The sequence below is a fragment of the Ctenopharyngodon idella genome, chromosome 17 (genome assembly GCF_019924925.1).
Source record: "Ctenopharyngodon idella isolate HZGC_01 chromosome 17, HZGC01, whole genome shotgun sequence".
NCBI classification, from domain to species: domain Eukaryota; kingdom Metazoa; phylum Chordata; class Actinopteri; order Cypriniformes; family Xenocyprididae; genus Ctenopharyngodon; species Ctenopharyngodon idella.
In genome coordinates this window covers 13,206,937-13,227,843 of record NC_067236.1, presented here as the reverse complement: position 1 = coordinate 13,227,843, position 20,907 = coordinate 13,206,937, and the positions used below count along the sequence as shown (strand labels likewise).

Genomic DNA, 20,907 nt, shown 5'->3' with positions numbered 1-20,907 from the left:
TACTTTCTTCTGCCACAGATTCAAATCTGAGGTTGAGAGTTTAACAGATATATATATATATATTTGTTTGTTTTTTTGTTTTAAATTAAAAAAGGTTTGAATGCATAATAAGGTGCACCAGACAACACAACAAGAAATCCTTGTATCCATATTTTATCATGGTATTCACTGAAGGTCAAAATGAAGACAAGTGAAAAAACAAAAAACAATAACCACAGACATTTCCATCTGGACAGGATCATATTATTTGCTTCATAGCTTTGACTCAGGTTGTGTGAGAATAAAAGACGTGCTGGTGCTGGATTCAGACTAGATTGAAAACAAAATACAAATTTACTTGACCTTCTCAAGGGAAGCGAATAGCGTAAGCTGCAAAAACAGCTTGTACAGACATCTTTATCCATTAGCACATTATCACCGATGCAATCGAGATGACACAATCACGGTAAAGTAATAAAGAGGAAGTAGGACATTATTCCTAAACCAGAAGAACATACTATTATTCCATTTGGTATATAGTAAACAATACTCTTTATATACATTATAAAGGATGGTGATTTATGTTTGGCACCGGGACTCATCACATCAGATCATATTCCCCGAGAACTCAAGAGATCTTGCCGGCGAAAGAAGCGGGGGAGGAGAGGAGGAGCCCGGAGGCGCCTGCGAGCACGGTACACAAGGCCACCGCTTCCATCTATAATCCTCACAAATGTGAGGTCAGTAAAGAACAAAGTGGACGAGATCCGAGCCTACACAAGGTACTGTTCAGATTTTCGAGAGGAATCATTGTTACGTCTGACATAAACTTGGTTACATTCGTCAGTACTGGACTCCTTCTGTGAAAGTGACATCTTTACTATGGTGAGAGCGGATCGAGATCAGGGGCTTCATTTATAAAGCATACGCGCAGATTTGATCTTAGAGTGTGCGTACGCTTAAATCCACGCCAACGCTCATATTTATAAAAACGGACTTTGACGTGGAAAAGTGCTTAAAGACACATCAGGGTCTGAGCAGACATACACACTTTTCATTGTCAGATTACCGCAGGTTTTGGGAAATCTAAGCTATTCTTGCAGCTCGCTAAGGATTTGGGTGATGACTGTTGATCTTTTATATGTAAATGACATTAATTAGGTGTTGTTTACAACGCAGGGAACCGAAACCATTCAGCTGCGCGCAAGTTCAAGATCATTTACGATTTATAGATTTCACATCAAGAGAGGCGTACGCTCGTTTTCTGTGTGTAGGGGAGAACCGGGACGAAAGTAACGCGGGATGAAAGTAACAAAGCGATTTTTTCAGAGCTCTGACTACATTTGCATTTCAAGTTATGACAGCACGTTCAGCACGCAACCCTTGACGGAGCTGCCACATATCATGTGATTTCGTCATCGTTACCCGCGGTTAGGTTACTTTTGAAACATTTGATGAAACTGAAATTCTCAATTTAAAATGAAAATGTAATTTAATAATTTTTTTTCAAAGATAAAGGACAAAATATGTTTGCAGTTACTTATTAACAAGGTCATAGTCAGGTATATTTAATAAAAACAAGACTAACACAAAAAAATCTAGCTTGTATTGTTGTGTTACTTTTGACCCACCTGTGTGTCACTTTTGTCCCTGATGGGGTCGAAAGTAACAATGTGCAATTTATGTTCAAAATGAAATTATACTGAAGCCATTCTACATTTGTACAAAATACCACCTGGTATTGATAGACCACACCTGTGAGTTATTGACCACAGCAAAAATATATTGCTGTCTAAAACATTATCTTTTAAAATGACATTTTTGTGAAAAATGGTACTTTCGTCCCTGCTCTCCCTTACGTTCATTCTATGAATCACACGTACGCACATCTGAGAAATGATCGTAAGATCAAATTTAGGATGGTTTCTGTGCAACATTTTATAAATGAGGCCCCAGAGCTCTGGTAAAAGAAAAGGCGGTGGGATCTGTGATCGTCAGTTTAAAGTGAACGGGAGGATTTGTGACACAGACGTTAAGATTTTGTATACGACTTTCTACCTGCCCCGGGAATTTGGATGTGTTTTGGTGGTGGTTGTTTATGTTCCTCCCAGTGGCAAGGCAATGAGAGCTGCAGCTGCTGTAGCTGACTGTGTTCAGATGCTGCAGCAGCAACATCCAGAGGCCCCAGCAATTGTTGTTGGAGATATGAACTTGTGTAAACTGGATATAACAATGCCTGGTTTTAAGCAATATGTGAAGGGGCAAATAAGAAAGAGTAATTTGCTGGATAAATGTTTTGTAAATGTGGAGGGTACATATGTGTCGAAGATAAGACCACTAATTGCAAACTCTGATCATAATGTGGTACACCTTGTACCAACTTACAAATCTAAGCTGAAAAGCAAGAACCCTGAGAAAAAAGTGATCAGAGTTTGGTCTTCTGATAGTATTGAGCAACTTAAAGCATGCTTTGATTGTACTGTGTGGGAGGAGTTTTATCATGGCTCCTTCAATGAAATATCCACAGTAATAACAGACTACTTTTGTGTGCAGATTGCTTACATGACGAAGGATACAAAACAAAGTGTCTAGAAAACGAATTAAAGGAGAGAATACGAGAGGCAAAGATGGCATATAGGTCAAAACTGGAAAAGGCCTTTAAAAGTAATCGTGCGAAACAGGTATGGAATATCATGAAGCGAATGACTGGACTATCAACCACACAGAAGTCATTAGCAGTAGATGATGAGATTGAGTTTGCAAATCAACTGAATAAATTCTTCTCCAGGTTTGATAAAGGTAAAGGGAATATTTTAGATCAGAGTATGAGTATTATTAATTCGGTCATACTGAATTAATAATACTCAGTGGTCAGACTGAATTGAGGTTACAGTTGAACAGGTGAGGAGTACTTTTAAACAGTTAAATCAGAGGAAGGCTACAGGACCAGATAATCTCAGCGCATTTATTTTAAAAAATTTTGCAGATGAGCTTGCACCTGTGTGGCAGCCTATTTTTCAGAGTTCCATAGATACACACACTATCCCTGAAATGTGGAAGACTTTGCATGTAACACCTTGAAATTAGGTGATTTTCAACCCATAGCCTTAATTCCTATTTTTATAAAGTCTTTGGAGAAAATTGTGGTAAAACAGCTTTGAAGTAAATTAGATACTCATCAGTTTTCATATAAGCAAAATTGCAGTACGGAAGATGCAGTGGTAACCTTGTTACATCTGATCCTGAAACATCTGGATAAGCCTAAAACTATAGCTCGGGCCCTCTTTTTGGATTTTACCTCTGCATTCAATACAATACAACCAGAGCTTCTATTGACAAAAATGTTTCAAATGAAAGTCAATCCTTACCTGATTCTTTGGTACTACTCATTTTTGATAGGTAGAACACAGATAGTTAGAGTCAATCAGAAATATTCAAATCCCATTGTCACTTATTCAGGAGCACCTCAGGCTTGTGTGAGTTCACCTTTCCTTTTTACTTTGTACACAGACGATTGTAAAACTGATAGTGTAAACACATATATATTGAAGTTTTATACTGTGCTGTTGTCTTTATTGAAGATGATTCCAGTATGTATTGCAGTGTTGTATAAATAGACTAGTGAAGTGGTGTGAGAGGAATTCACTTGTTATAAATGAAAAGAAGATAAAGGAAATTATCGTTGGTCTTCCAGAGTATATGCATCAAACACAAGTGATTATAAATACTTGGGTGTCTATGTGGATGCTGCTTTATCATGGAGTGCACATACAGATTATGTTTGCTGTAAAGTACAACAGCGTATTTACTTTCTTAGGAGATTTAAGGTCCTTTGGAGCAAATAAATAGATCTTGCTCTTGTTTTTTCAATCAGTAGTACAGAGTGTTGTACAATATGGAATATGTGCATGGTACAGCTGTCTTTCTGTTCAACTCAAAACTAGACTGGCTAGACTGATACCTATTTGTTCTAAGATTGTGGGCCAAATGTTTGAGACAAGTTTTAATAAGTTGTACATGAAAAAATTGTTGTTCCTGACAGGTATAATCATGTCAGACCCTTTTCATATTTTATATGAGGAATATCAACTTTTGCCATCAGACAGAAGACTAAGAGTACCATATGCTAGAATTAATAGATTAGGGAAATTGTTTGTTCATCAGTCGGTAAAATTAATAAATCAGAATTGGGAGTCTAAGTAGGCCTCAGGTTTCTGAAGAATGGATGGGACTTGTATAGATGTGAATTAATGTGAGACAGTAAATGCTGTTGGATGCGAGACAATTTTTGGAATTTTTGAAATTCCAACAATAAAGTGAAATTGAATTTAATTGAATTTTCTACCAACTCTTTCTCTTACAATAAGAGAATAATAACCATTATACGTTTCCGGCTGTTAGATTACACCAGCATCACTGCATAGCCTTCTAAAAGCTCCCAAATGAAACAGTTTATCAACAAAATCTCTGACCAATTTAATTTTGACCATAATAGTTTAAACATACTGTATATATATATATATATATATATATATATATATATATATATATAAACATAATATGCCCATATCAGTGCATTTTGTACAATTGTTACTGAAGGACAGTGTAAACTATGTTTGTTTGAGTTTCACTATTACATTAAACATGTATATCTGTCATGACTTTACATTTCAAAAAGCAACATTTTTAACAGGGATGTGTAGAATTTTTATACCCACTGTATTTAAACCAAGGCAAAAAAAAAAAAAAAAAACTAAATACATAATGTTTTATTTTTTTATATAATTAATTTCTGAGAAGTCTCATTTATTAGTCTCCATCTCATGCATCTTTCAGTAATTCTACTGGCACATGTCCTACATGCAGTCTCCTCATTCTGTGTGAGTATATCCTATGACCTACATCAAGTTCATTGTGAGTTCATATTCAAACACTGGAGGAGCCATTCTTTGGCCAAAGGTAAAGCTTTTTTTCTTTTCAGGTAATGAGAGTCTGCAAAAACAATGGAGACAAATGACTCTTTCACTAGTAATGAAATCATTTAAAGACCGATGAATCACCTAACCAATATGCAAGAGACAGGGTAATACAGTCACAGGGACAGGGCTTTCACCTGGCTTCAGCGGGGATGGGCACAACATCAATAACATGGACCAAAAATCCTATTTTCATCATAATAGGATGAAGAGAAAGATTTACCCAGGGCAAAGAGTTTTCCTCACTGTCTGCACATTCCATGTCCAAACAGTCTTACCACATATCAGCTGAGAACTGTGGGAAATTCAAACTAATTAGCTCATGCAAAAACCAACCAGAATTCAAGAACTGTTGCATGTCAGGGCCACAGGGATTGTATGTGGGTGTTTACATCATTGCCTACAGGAAAAGGCTTGTGTGTCTATTTATACTGATGTTCTGCAGAACTAATCAAAGGAGAAAAAAAAAGACTTGTTGACAAGACTTCAACATTCTTGGTAGGTTTGTAGTGATTGCCTAAAAAGTGAGATACAAAGTGATTCTAATTAAATTAGTCAACTGAATGCCTTTTCAGGTTTTGCTATTAAATTCAAATTACATAATACTGAAAAGTAAAAGTGACATGTGGTGGCCAAATATGGTAACCCGTACTCAGAATTTATCCTCTGCATTTAACCCATTCAAGTTAGAGCACGCACATTAGGAGTAGTACACACACACACACACACACACACACACACACACACACACACACACACACACACACAGCAGTGAGCAGCCATTCACTGTGGTGCCAGGGGAGCTACTGGAGGTTAGGTGCCTTGCTCAAAGGCACCTCAGTCATTTCCTGCCAGTATTGAGAATCAAGCCCACAACCTTCAGGTTACCAGTCTGACTCTCTAACCATTAGGCCATGACTGCCCCTAAAGGACTAGGGGAATCAAACCCCAGTCTTCCGTGTGACAGGTGGAGATACTGTCCACTATACTACTGAGGGGGCATTGTGAGGGGGGAAAAATAAACGGACATTCTAGGACACTTCCTTTAACTTTAAAATGCATCACAATGCAAACATGCAATGCATAATTCAAAATAGTAAAAGTAGAGAAGTTAGTAAAACACCTATGAAAAATCAATACAGAAAATTCCTTCATTAACATTGGGCCCTATTTTTAGAGACTTTTCTTAGATTGTACTTTGGGATCAAGCTTATAACAATATGAAGCAACTGAGTTTGAGCAATTGAGTACCATTCTACACTCTAAAAAATGCTGGGTTAAAAACAACCCAAGTTGGGTTGAAAATGGACAAACCCAGCGATTGGGTTGTTTTAACCCAGCTGTTGGGTTAAATGTTTGGCCAACGTGCTGGGCAGTTTTATTTAACCCAACTACTGTTCAAAAATTACTATATGGCTGGCTTAAAATGAACCCAAAATAGGTTGGAAATTAAAAAAAAAAAAAAAATCAGACAATTACCAGAGACAATAATAATCAAAAGCTGATTTATTATTATAAATTAAGCAATTTAATAAATGTTTATTTCTTAATTATTATTAATTAAACTTATTAATAAATGTTAATTTATTAACCCAGCATTTTTTAGAGTGTACAGCATCTGTAGTAGGTTACTGAGTACTGTAAGTCCCCTTAAAATATGAAAACCCAACATGTGTGTTTGTGTGTTATTTGGGCTAATTCACAGTGCAAACACAATTCAAATATACTATATCATATGGTTTATATGTAAAATTCATTGATTGTTATGGGCATATATGTAACAGAAAAACAGCAAAAATAAAAATAATAAAAATAATTATTTGCAGGCCAATAAGTAGTCTATAATTGGTTCAGTTGTAAATAAATTATGATGCCATTTTTATGTTTATACTTAGATCCCATAATACATTTTCTGGCATGGGGGATATTGGGCAAACTGTAGTTTACTGCAAAATAACCCTTTAAAAGATCGAAAAATGCTTTCCTACATAGACACATCAAAGAGGCGTATCTGTTTTTTTACTCAACTTATTTATCTCATGGTAATGAAATCATGATGATTTGTTTTGCTTTGAAATAGAATGAATACGCATTAAGAAGGTATGTGAAAACGTGGGAAAGCATTTTAAGAGAAGAGAAAAATCATAACATAGCAGTGGTGATTGCTTTAAGTCTGCACAGAAAGCCTGCATCAAAATTAATTCATAAATACTATAATTATTAAAATTATAAATAATCTATAGGCTATATTACTCTTGGTGTAATTCAATATTTTAGTGAATAAAAAGCACAAATAATGTCACACAGCACTACTTCATTATGTGCTCTAATCTATACTATCTATTCTACCCTACAGAAACCATGCAAGTTTATAGTAAGTACCTGTAATATAAGACTGTAATTTACAAAATAAAGTTGTCTGCTTATTGAACATGTTTGTCTTTTTTTTTTTTTTTTTTTTTACATACTGACCAAATATTGCATTTTGATTTGCATATAGGATGTCAAATCCAGTTAACTGATATATATTAAAAGGTAATCGTATTGTACAGGTGGAATCTCCAGAGACTGACATGTGATTAAATTTTTGGTGACTGTGAAATTAACCTCTATTTGCTGAGTGGATGAGATTAAATTCATTGATCGGCTGCCATTCAAACACCTACATTACATTTTGTCTCATGACAGTTAGAACTCTCAAATGCCACCTCACGCATGGGTTTTGATAAAAGGAAGTTTTAAAGGGATAGTTCACCCAAAAATGAAAATTATCCTTATGATTTACTCACCCTCAAGCCATCCTAGGTGTATATGACTATCTTCTTAAAGACAAACACAATTGGAGATATATTTAAAAATATCCTTAGTCCTCCAATGTTTATAATGGTTGTGAATGGGGCACCACATTTTGAAGACAAAAATAATGCATCCATCCATAAAAAAGTAATCCATACGACTCCAGGGAGTTAATAAAGGTCTTTTGAAGCGAAGCGATGCATTTTTTGTAAGAAAAAATATCCATATTTAAAATGATCATTTTTCAAGAGAAATGTCGAAGGATTTCGATATAAGAGAAGAGGAGCTTAAATTTGTTGCACAGCCCTATTTGTTTGAACCGAGAGAGGCGTCTAAGCTTACAATACTCCCATATCCTGTGTCATACATTGCGTCAGAGGATTACTCATGTGGCGCAAGTCCGCCGAAAGCTAGTTATTTGAATTTATAAAGTTGTAAATATAGATATATGGATGGATGCATTATTTTTGTCTTCAAAACGTGGCCCCCCATTCACAACCATTATAAACCTTGGAGGACTAAGGACATTTTAAATTTTTCTCTGATTGTGTTTCATCTGAAAGAGTCATATACACCTAGGATGGCTTGAGGGTGAGTAAATCATGGGATAATTATCATTTTTAGGTGAACTATCCCTTTAACATTTATTTATGTAAGAGGAAGTGTGTATTCCTGTCAAAATGATTTTTCTGTACACTGGTCCACATTTACTTTTTTCTGTATCTTTTCTTTTTCTGTACTTTTTTCTGTCCAGTTTTTGGAAATTACTCAATCATGTCTGTCTTATCAGTCATTTTTTTAGATTCTAATATAGCACTTTTTGAATAAATTTTACATCAAAATGTTACCTACGAATACAAACTGAATTGATAAATAGTTCAATCTAATTAAACATTACAAGGTATTGCTTATTAGAATATTGTGCCATTAGCTTAGCAACATGCTGGATTAAAGTCTAAAGTCTGTAGGAATCAAGTCTTTCATGCACTTCACATAACGAGCACTATAGTTTTAACTGAATATTTGTTGCATATGCAAAGGTCACATATGAGGTTTCATCTGTGTGTGCATGTTTAGCTGTTCTTGTGGGGTCTATCATATGTCTAAACAAAAATAGCAAAACCTGATGAAATCACCTTGTCAGGGAGAAAAATAGATTTGTACCTGTAGGGACAGAGAAGTAGAGAAAGAGAGAGAAAACAAATTCCTTGATTTCCCCCTGTGGTTTAAAAATGGGTCGTGGAACAGTCCCCAGTTGCTGATACCACTGCTGCGTCCGAAATAACATACTTTCAAAGAATGTACTGATTGCAAAGAAGAATGTCTTTCTCAACTATAAATAAAATGTTTAAGTATGTATGTGAGTAGAATGAATACAATAAGGACATTCTATTTTCACCATGTCAGCATATTCTGTGACCTACAGTACAAAATCAGCCATGATGCTGTTCCCATAGATTAATGTATATGATGACTCCTCTCCCATGACTGTATGGGATGATAAAGTGTCCATTTGATGGGAAATTCAGAATCTGGGCAAAAGCAGTATATGTACGTCATTTGGGTGTTCATCACCTAATGTTTTAAGAAACATTTGTTATCTGACTTGCTGCATATCCGAAGGTAGAAAATATTCAGATAGTGTCGCCTCAAAGTCACACCACTTGTTGGGCCAGCTGGGCCGATAAAACAAACAGAGAAATGTTTCTACGTTTTGCGCCACAGACATCAACCTATGAATGGTTTACTTGTAGTTAATTTTGCATATTAAAAGGGACCTATTATGCCCCATTTTACAAGATATAAAATAAGTCTCTGATGTCCCCAGAGTGTGTATGTGAAGTTTTAGCTCAAAATACCCCACAGATAATTTTTTATAGCATGTTAAAGTTGCCATTTTTGGGGTTGAGCAAAAACACCCCATTTCTTGTTTTTATCCACTATATTAGTACAAGCCTGTTGTACCGGACCCCGTTCGACTTTACAGATGAGTTTATTGTACTTCACACAAAATTTGAAGTGTCCGTTTTCACTCTAGAAAATAGAAAATATTGTAATTCACACAGAGCAAGTGTGCATTAAAATATTATCCATAAACTTTCTCTCTCTCTCCCTTGCATTATCATCAACATACATAGCAAATTACACAGAAACACTCATTACAACTAACAGTAAACAAATATATAAAGACCTTATGCCTTTTCAGGTGGTGCTTAATAAACTGGTAAACTTTATATCCGTAAATCAACTCTGATGAACTGTAATAAAGTGCTCTCACCTTCATTACTGCCGTATCCAGTATCACTCTGGAGACTGTAAGCTGGATCACGAACAGTTTGTACTGATCTATCCTTGAGTAGCAACTTTTTAGCACAACCTCTGTTTTGTATCGTCTCTTTGTATTGACATTCGTTCACAAAGCAGTCTGCTGTGAAATGATTCGCACAGACATAAACGAATTTCGGTGGAGTTGAGGGAGCATTTTCTTCGAAAACAAAATTAATCCACCTCGTCTTCAGCGGCTCAGATTTAGGGAGTAAATGGAGAGAGCTATGTGGATTAATACATCCAGCTACAGAGCACCGAAAACGCTTGGGAGACATTCTCGTCAGTGCAGCAATGGCGGACTGTGTACAACTCGCTGTGAACTCACTCAGGACGGTTCTATGTTAAAACGGCAGTGTCTGTCAACATTCGTGGGCAGGGCCTGTGGCTAATGTGACGTCACATTGCCAGTTATCTGGAAACGGCTTGTTCTGAGACATTGCTTATGATTTATGGGGATTAAAAAAAAAAGGAGTGGCAACTGATGCTGGTTGCTGGTTTGCTGCATGGGAAGAGAGAGTGCTGGTGGACCAGCTCGGTTGAGAACAACGTGACTATCCGACTATTTTAGTCAACCATGACTATGTCGGAATTCATGCTGGTTTATGTTGGATATTTCAGCAGGGTTACTTCTGAAAATATTAATACACATCATCTTCAAGTCCTCTATAACAGGATGTGCAGAAATACATGAGAGGGCTAGGGATTCAATTAGTCACCCAAGTCATGTGAGGCATCGTAATAGGGATTCAATATACAAGTTTTATGAACTCACCCCACCACCGCACACCAAAGCTCATTTGAGTTAGTGAGACCAATTATACTTCCCTCCTACCACCACTTGTGTTATCCTCTTAGCTCAAAAACCCAGGGTTGATGGGAGCGTCTCCAGCCTTTTTGAAAACGGCTCTAAAGATTATTCAAATGAGTGTATTAAATCTATTCTATATTAAGCCTCTATCCCTATGTGTCCTGTTTACTTCAAGATTTTGGACTCCATCAGTAATCTACTATCTGGGCCCAGTCTTGGTCAAGTAGTGTTTATTTATTGATTACAGTTCTCTTTGTGGGACTGGCAGTTGGAGCTTAGATGCAATCAAGTCAGATTTAATGAGTCCATGCATACAAATAGACTTTCCCCATGCCCTGTTTTGACCAGTATCGATTAACTCTCCTGAGATATCAGGCCTATCTGCAAAAGGGATCAGTCATTTTGTTCACATCATGACACTTTTCTGATGCTTGGGATTGTGATTGACTGTCCTTTGCCAGAGGATCTTGCAGAATATAGAGAACTGCTGTTGGACCAGTGAATAATCAAAATACTATTAATAATGCCAATCAATAAAATCTGAAGCAGTCTATGTGGTGATCATTGAAAGTGTGTCACCTGTGTCCACTTAGGAAAGGATGAAGTCCTTCTGCTTGGATCAGCGGTCAGTTGAACAGGTCGGGCTGCTGTTTGAGTGTTTCCCTCCTCATCCGATTCTTTTGCTCTGTCAGTCTGATGGCGTTCAAGAATCTGGTGTCATGGTGTGACAGTGGTTTGACTCTGGATGATGTTGTCTCTCTGCCTCTCCACAGTATGACTTTTGATCAAGCCACGGAAGAGGCAGTTTTTGCATGATGACAGCATGTTTTCTTGGTCATTTCTGCATTGACTCAGTCTTTGTCCATACCAGCCCCTCAGAAGTTTTCAACTTCCTTTTTCAAGGGCGATGAAGGCCCATCAACCAATGCCTCTTCTTCTCTCTGCAGACGTCCTTCACTTTTTGCACAATCCAGTTTCTGTCGTTTATGTTGAGGTAGTTGTCCCAGAAGTCATCTGTTGTCATGTTGAAATTAAACACTCAGAGATCCATATTAATCAAATTGATCCTTTATATACTGAAACCATCTCTTTTAATTGTCCTTTAATTTCAGAAATCTCATCTGGTTGACAACAGCAGTTTTTCCAAGCTATTTTAGTAAAGCAAGTTCTTCTTTGCAGAAAAGAGCAAGCTTCTTTCTTCTTTGCAGAATGCAGAAAATAGCAGCCTTTCAGTCTGTCTGGGTTGCCTGTTTTTAGTCACATATATACCGTGGTGTTTTTATCACTCGTTATATTGAACCCTACTCTCTCAAACTTTTTAGGATTAAATCAGTGAGCCTAGCATGATCACATCTAGCATGTCTCTCTATATATGTTTTTGTTTCTATATATCAGATATTTCTATAATCCTTTTTGTCAATTATTTGGATTTCCTCGGGGAACTGCACAAAACACTTATACTAAGGAGAAACTCCAGTGATTTTGGTGGCCACCAGTTCTGTATGTTTTCGGGAATTTTACAATGGCTTCGAATGCGGCTCAACCAATCAGAATCAAGGGCCGGAACTATCCATTTTATAATGTGTGTTTTTAGTGGAACATTTGTGAAGGCCTTCTAACATCCTGATGTTCGTTGATCCATGGATTTATGATTTAGTTATTGTTTTATATTAATTGTTTTATATTATGTGGATGTGTTATCATTTTATTTCTGTTTTGAGATCTAAGTTTGATCAGTTTGCATCGGGCCGTTTTTGGTAGCTTGTCCTTTTATATACACGATATTTACATTACTGTGTAATCTTGGGTTTAATGCCAGAGTGAGGTAGGACGCTGTACTCCATTATTAACTGATGTTGTCATTTATTGTATATATATATATATATATATAAAGTTTCTTTTGTTACATTGGACAACACGTCTCTGTCTTTTCATTGTACCACCAAACCTGTGTCCCTTTTACTGTGTTTCCTTGGGTGCAAATCCCAGGGTGGTGTAGTCATTATCATCTGAATCTAACCAGAAAATACTGCTCTGGTCACATTAGCAATGCTAAACGTGTGTGGTTGATTCAGATGCTAGTGTGTCTGACTTTAAGTCACTTAAAAGAACCATCAATACAGTTAATACCTAGCGTCATGTTTGTTTATAATCTGGTGACGTCCAAGCATAAGCTGGATTGTTATGCAGTTTTGTCTGTGCAGCAGCAAATGGTCTATTTGTATTTCTGTGAGTATGCTGTCTAAGCATGGATGAGAAGATAAAGTAAATAAGCATTCACATACATGTTTACATGTTCATCTGCATAAAATGACATCAGTTATTCAAGGGTTATGTTTTCTTAGCTATGCTAACATGTTGATGCAGCTCAGTCATTCATTATCGCTCCTAATGGTTTTAATTATCAAAGCAAAGGGTTACGTTATTATCAAATGACTAATTGATGATACTTGCTCAGGTGGTTGCTGGGTTCCCATCTCTATCAGCTTGCAAACGTTATATCTTTGCTCACGAGAACACACAGCATGCATTTCTAGTCTTAAGCTGGTCGGCAAGATAGCCAAGGCACACATAGATAGTAAAACATGCGGTCCCATTAAAAAAAATAAAAATAAATAAAAATTGCAGTACATACAGTATGTCTTGGTGCTAGATCTGCTGTTTTGTGGGGTGTTTGTTCTATCCCTTCCTGTCTGTCATCATTGTGCAGATTTATGCATATCTGTCAATGTAGCAGCTTGTTTCTCACTCAAAAGCACATGTATAGTACTTGTATTGTCTAAATCTCCCATTACCTGGGTAGGGTAAAAGTGCTTTACAATGTATAGCAATAGTCTTCTTCAGCTGTTGCACCACAGCTTTATTGGCATTACTGTACACCTTGTTCAGGTAACGACAGAAATCCTCAGGTAAGAGAGGATCTCAATCTCAATTACCATACCAATATCCCGAGAGTTGTCAGGACAGAACTAAAATAATGAAATAAGTATAGCAGTTGTGGTGTTTTCAGATCTGTGATCTCACTGTTGAGGTTTAGAAACATGTTCCTGTTGAGTGTGAGAACTCAGTTAGTTTAACCACAAAGAGCAGTGATCATCTCTGACCCAGTTAAGTCTGGTGATTTCTGGTGGTGAATTCTGAATCATACTGATGTGACTTCATTTTCTTTAAGTGCTGCTGCATTCGACTCTCTTTTCAGTTAACAAGCCTAAACCTAAACTGTGCTCTTGTAACCCAACTGTGAGAGAAGGTGAAGTGTGTTAAAGTCATTAGTTTATCAAAGTGGATTTCTGAACTAACCAGAATAAAGTTGATATAATGAATAATGAATGTTTCATTTCATTATTAGTTTAATTACAAACTCATGAATCACCATATTTGTAACAAACATCTCAGGAAAGGAGACATATTAAACAATTACAGAGGTTATATTAAGAAAATTAGTAGCAATCATTCAAAATGAAAAAAAAAAAAAAGATGCTAAAAACAGGAATGAAAAGACAAGATATGAGAATCACCAAATCAGCTTCATCACAGAACAGAGAGAGGAATTTACAAACAGTCTGTCCATTGCTATATTTAATATTAGTGTATATTTAAAGCAGTTTATATATGAAGCACAAGAAAATGACATTCAACACTGTAGGCAAATATCCATAAAACCCATAAAATGAAAATAAATCTGGCCTTTTATTTGTCTAAACTTGGTGTCACTATTTCTTCAGGGTGGTCAGAGTTTTTTTCTGTTTTCTGAGAAGAAGAAAATAAAACAATGAACAATCCTCTATAAGTTTTTGCTGTTTTAAATATTGTTTCATATTTGCTCCAAACTCAGCAGTATTGTAGGCATCTCTATTTCCTCTGGGTGCTGCGAGTCCTTCCTCCCTGCAAAATAAAACCATTCACTGACCTCTCGTATGTGTTTTTACCATGATTGCAGATTGTTCCAGATCAGATGTGTATCATCAGATTGTGTGAAGCTCAAACTCACCAGCTCTTCTTGCACAGATGATCTGAAGAAGAATCACAGTAGGAGCAGCAAACACTGCGATCTCAACAATAACCACAATCACTGCAGGAAACGTGTGGAAGAAGAGAAACTTCAAATGACTGAAGTCAAGGGTATTAAACTATGAACAGTTATTGATGAAGCATTTACAGACTGACTGATAGTTTAATGGTGTAAAGCTGTCAGTATAAATGAACGGGTCGTACCTCTGAATAATGTTTCAGCAGTCACACTGACTTCAATTTCTGATGCTGTGTCAGCTGGATCTGTGGATCACGTCTGTTAGTTCAGTTCAACACATAATGACACATAAACAACATCATCACATCATAATATATGAAGGAGTATATTTACTCTAGTATAGGTACTCTTTACATTAGCTTTTAATCTGATTTCCTGTTTGTGTGGGGAAGTGAATGATTGAGGTCTACAAATTTGAAAAAGCTCTTTCTCAGTAAATGGCACACTGTAAACCCAAATAAGTTGGCAAAACGAAAAAATTGAGGAAATCAGTTGCCTCAATTTTTAAGTTAAGAAGTTTAAGTAAGCAGAACTGGCAGATTTTTATTTTGTACTACTCATACATTTTAATTGTTCTAAACCTGAAATGTTTGAGTACACTCACACATTTAACTTAAAATTATCATGTAACCCCAATGTAAACATTTTTATTAGTGTAAAAATAGCTAGCTATAACAAGCTAATTTGTTAACATGTTAACAATAGCATGGTATAGCACTTGCTGAATGAGTATAGCAATATAAGGCATTTAATATGCTTGCTCTCAAACCAAGCCGCATTCACTGCTTGTCACCATGATGGCAACTCTCCAAAAACCAACATTAACAGAAACTCTTCTGAATTAGCATAACAAAACATTAATCATTACTAAATCTCCCACTTAACACTAATCTTGCACAAAAAACATTAACATATAACATGCAATTTTAGCATTTACTCTCCCTTGCGAGTGCCATGGGCAAAGCATGCTGGGAAATAGAAATCCCTGCCCAGTTTCAGTTAAACTTAAGTTCATCTAAATTAAAAGAAATAAGTTCGTAAAACTCAAAACAATGAAACACTTCAGTTTACTTAAAATATATCGGTTCTGTGAACTTGAGAAAAAGAAAGTTCTAAATACTCATAAAAGTTAATTTGACTGAACTAATTTGTTTAATTTAAGTTTGTCTTACTCAAACCAATTAATTATTTTGAGCATTAGTGTTTACATTGCACTGTAAACCACTGAAATAAGAAAGAAAGAAATACCTTGTTGTTCAGTAAATATAGGTGTTTGCGCAGCTGCTGTCCTCTCAGAGTTTGGAGTATTTAATGACTTCTGATTCTCTGTACAAATTAAAGGATGGATTAATTAAAGCCAGTGCAAACCACTGCAGTGAGAGACTGATGTGTGACAGTGATCATGAACCTTGTGTAGGAGCTGCTGCTGTAGTTTGGCTTGATTTCTTCTCAGAGTTTGAGCTTCTGACTGGAATCAGTGTTGTTGAATCGACTGCAGAAGATGAATGTTCAGATGCATCATCTGTAAGACATTAACATTTTACAGTATAAGCTGCGTTTCCACCGCAGGAACTTTCCCCAGGAACTAGGAACTTTGGGGTGGTACTCGGGGTGTTTCGACTGCAGGAACCAGGGTCTAAATGAAGTTTCGATTAAAAAAATTCCCCCTGCTGAACATGCTGAATGGTTGAATTCATGCAGCATTTTGATTGGTTGAATCCACGCAGCATTTTATTTCAACCATCGTTTTTTAAAGTCTGTTGAGGTGCATGCAGTAAGAGTTGTTTACTATTCAAATCAACAATGGAGTTTAAAAAATAAGACAATGGACCGACGATGAGGGTCAGGCTTTATTAAGCTTATATGCGGAGGACAAAATCCAGCGGGAACTGGAAAGTCGCACGCAGTCCTACGTCACCGGACTATCTTCACGGTATTTAAGACCGCTATGGAAACACAGCTAGGAATAGGTCTGGGGGAAAAAAAGTTCCTGGGACAAATTGTTCTGGGTAATTTTGATGGAAACACGGCTATAGTTGTTTCTCACCTGAATACTTGACAGTGTATCTGACCGAGGTCTTGAGTTGATTTCTGTGAGTAAGCTGACATCTCCACTCTCTGTTGTCATCTTCATTCAGGAGTGTTGTAGTCAGAGTGATGATACAGTGATCTGATGAGAATAATATCTGATATCTGGAGTCTGTCATCAGATCAACACCAGCCTGATCCACCCACAACAGCTGAAGTCTCTCAAAACGGATCCAACGATCACAGGATAACCTAGAATACAACTGACAGGAGAGAGTCACAGAGCGGCCTGGATTGATCTCAGTCTGTGAGGATGATGATAATGATGATGGAGACACTGAAACTGAACACAAAACACAAATCACAGACTCATAAATAATCATCTGAGTTTAAAGGGAGAATGTGCGCTTTTTAAATTGACCACATAATCGTAAACTTACCATGAAGATCATGCAGATATACATAAGCATTAGTTCCTTGTTGTTTGTCATTCACATATTGTTGGCAGGTGTATAATCCATTATCTTCTTTTGTGACGTTCTTGATGTTCAGAGAGCAGTCAGACCCCAGACTCAGTCTCTCACGTCTCTCTGTGTCTTTCTTCTTTATCCCTAAACCAATCAGTTCATCTCCTGTTGAATTTCTGAAACTGTAATAGATCCATGTAGTTGATTTGCAGTCAGAAAGAGCATTATTACAGTGCAGACGGACATTTTCACCAGAACCGATGAACACATGAGCATAATCCCCTCCACTGGTACCTGAAACACAGTACATTTGAGTGATCATTATGTTATATATTTATAAATGAAGACAAGAAACATATCAGCATAAACAAATTCAAATCATGCAGTCTTTTTTCCTCAATAATTCAAACATCACACTCTCCAGAATAAACTATTTTTCTTTATCAGTGTAAGGCTTGATTTTCCTGCTAAGACAAAAACTGAGATCAAACACCCTGCAATAAAACAATAAAACTCATCTGGAGAGAAGGTCTCAAAGAAATAGCATAGGACAGAACCTTGCCCAAACTCTCTTCAGTCATCTATGCAACCTTTCCCCCCCGACTCAAGTCACTGAAAGTTCTCTAAGAATGGATATCTTGCGAATCTATTGTTTTTTCACTTTCTTGTTTTTTCACTTTCTTGTCTTTTCACTTTCTTGTCTTTTCACTTTCTAGTATCACTTTAAATGTCTCAGTGCGATTGGTAAAATGGTCTCAATTTCACAGCAGTCACTTGTAATATGAGAAAGATTGAAAACTTATGAGAATTCTGTTCTGCTTTTTGGGTGGTGTCTCTTCAAGATATCTGATAACCCTCTCCTCTCCCCCAAAACCAGGTGTCTGGGTATTTAAGGGAAGGTGGCAGAGCAGCCATTTGGGAACTTCTGTAACCAGAAACCCCCATGCAGTGAAGGGTGCGTGTCTTAAAAACACTCACACACCACTGTGTGTATGCATTTCTTACTCTTAAGGTGGGTGCACACTGTTCGATTTTGGCCACGATTTGGTCGTCTGAGATCAATTTTGAGAATCCTAAAAGATTCCTATAATCCTAGGCTAAAATCTGTAGTCTTTGATCGCTAGTTTGACATGTTCACAGACAGCCGATTAATGACCGTTGCGATCAAATTTTACCTCAGATGGAATTCTGGCAGTGTCAGAAGATTTGGCGCACAGTCCTGCAGTGTGACTTCTCCTACGACAAATGTCAAATTGACTTGTTTTTCAAGACAAGCCATGATCAAAATTAACGCTAGAGATTTCTTTGTTAGCCACCATTTCAGTCCTGCGTGTAATGCAGCTCACAGTCACCGAACGTGTATGGGTTGATGATGTAAAACTCCGTTTTCATGCATGTGTCCTTTTTTAACGCGTCCTGACTGTTGTACAGTCTGACATAAATGACAGCTGAGATCCCACAGTGTGACATGAGGATCATATTCATACAGTCTGACAACCAACAATCGCAAAGGACTATTATAAATCGCATAGTGTGCACCCATCTTTGAGCAATTGATGTTATGTATTTATTATTTCTGAATTGGCTTCTAATTGTCTAACTATGTAATTGGCATGATACATTCTTACCTGACAAATAAAATGTTATATTTGATTTACTCTGGATATTTCTGAGTCTGGTATTTCCGCAAATCTGCGTCAGGATAGGTCAAACTAAAGGCTCAATGAAAGGAGCATGTTACACATCATGTGGGACCTTTTGATTTCTGTCTATCACTGAGTTAGCAAGTTGCAGTATCGTGACTAAGGAAACTGTGTTTTTGTATGAACAAGCATGGAGCGGTTCGACTCAAATGCATTTAGTAAACTCTGCACCCTCTGACTAAGAATCAGAACTGGCGAATTTGTGTCCATGAGATCCGCGCATACCCGGGGCAAGTGACTCTATGCGATATCAGGTCCCTAACGAATGAATAATTGAGTATATGGGATACCCAGAATAACCTAATATCTAATGTAATACATGACCAATGATTAATTCCTAATTAGAAACACAATCTAAGAGTTATAATCATTTGAAATTGGAGTCAGATTAAGCGCACAGCTAAAGTAAAATTGAAACTAAATTCTAAAAACTACACAGGAGTGCTGAAAAGACATACACGCATTATGCCTTCGCCCAGACCGTCGGAATCCACCGTTGGGCCGGCGGGTGGTCCTTACATCAGAGAGCTGTTCAAATCACTCTCTAAATTATTTTTCTTCATCAGATGAGTGTGACTACAGTATGATCTGTATGAGACATGATACGACAAGAATAAACTGACCATGTTCAAATGAACTCTTTCCAGACTAATTCCACTAAATGTCTTTAGAGAAAATACAGATTTCTTTACCTGTGAGAAGTGAAGAGATAATGATCAGTCCCAGCAGACACAGATCACACTTATCAGCCATTTTCTGTGTCTGTCAGTCTTTCTCTTCATTATATAGTTACAGCTCTTCCTTTAATCATCATCATCTCCTCCTGTGGTTGTGAACTTCCTCTGATCTGAACTGAGTGTTTTAATCCAGCTAGAGTTTATATATAGTGACACAGACTCAGAGTTACATTTTACTCTCTGTAGATTGGGCTCATATAGACATATTTTTTTCCACTCATGTTACACAAGCTCTTCCACTTCTCTCTGTCCAGTCCACCTTAATCACTTTCACCTTCCTTATCCAGTCTAAAGAACTTCATTTCAGTATGTTCAACAAAATCACTACCCACTTACAAAATTATGAAACATCATGAAACAGCAATGAGCATAAATACTTCACAGAAGTATTTATGCATACATGTGATTATGTGTGTGTGTATGTAACAGCATGGTTAAAGGAAAATTCTTCACAACTAAATGCATCCAAAACAGTTTGTATGTTTTTTTCTAAGTCAAACAGTATCAGTAATGAGTCAGATGTTTTTGTGTCAGGGGTGAGGCTGCAGGTAGTTTCTCAATATAAATACCTTGGAGTATTGATTGATTCTAAACTTACATTCCAAGCTCAGCTAAGAAGTTTATGCAATCTATGGTAATTTCTCCCATTATCTGTTGTTTAACAACCTGGTTTAAAACCATTAGAGTCTTTATACAAACGTACACTTAAAGTTCTTGATAAGTAACAGGTACATTTTCATCATTGTTCAATATTTAAAAAATATAATCTGCTGAATTGGGAAAATATGATTAAGTATGCAAATGTATGCCTGATGTATAAGGTTATCTATGGTTTAACTTCTCCCCCTCTTAGTCAGTTGGTTACTATCAGAACAACTGCGTATCGCTCCTGGGCAAAACTTAGAAGGCACAGCAAATACACTTCAGCATAATGTCATAGAGTGTAATAAACATTAAGGAAGAGGAAGAACAATCCAAGACCACACCTGAATTCATACGAAGGGTTTCTTCTGTTTCATTATTCAGTCACCACTAAGCAAGTTCCCACCGATATG

At 36.8% G+C, this 20,907-nt stretch overlaps 1 protein-coding gene across 1 annotated transcript; it reads right to left on the bottom strand.

Annotated features, from left to right (window-relative positions):
• Positions 1-14,045: 14,045 nt before the first annotated feature.
• On the bottom strand, positions 14,046-19,868 carry LOC127498126 (uncharacterized). Its single transcript, XM_051867112.1, has 6 exons — positions 19,808-19,868; positions 17,386-17,706; positions 16,965-17,282; positions 16,326-16,439; positions 14,879-14,959; positions 14,046-14,772 (listed from the first exon to the last, which is right to left on the bottom strand). Exons 1-6 carry the CDS (start codon positions 19,866-19,868, stop codon positions 14,702-14,704), a joined length of 966 nt encoding a protein of 321 aa, XP_051723072.1. The 3' UTR covers positions 14,046-14,701.
• Between the last annotated feature and the right edge of the window lie 1,039 nt (positions 19,869-20,907).

Excerpts from the sequence above, each read along its gene's own strand:
- LOC127498126 (XM_051867112.1), bottom strand. The coding sequence starts at position 19,868 with ATGGCTGATAAGTGTGATCTGTGTCTGCTGGGACTGATCATTATCTCT. Across the intron at positions 17,707-19,807 it reads TATCTCTTCACTTCTCACAG|GTACCAGTGGAGGGGATTAT; the intron begins GTAAAGAAATCT and ends ACTGTGTTTCAG. Across the intron at positions 17,283-17,385 it reads ATATCTGCATGATCTTCATG|TGTCTCCATCATCATTATCA; the intron begins GTAAGTTTACGA and ends GTTCAGTTTCAG.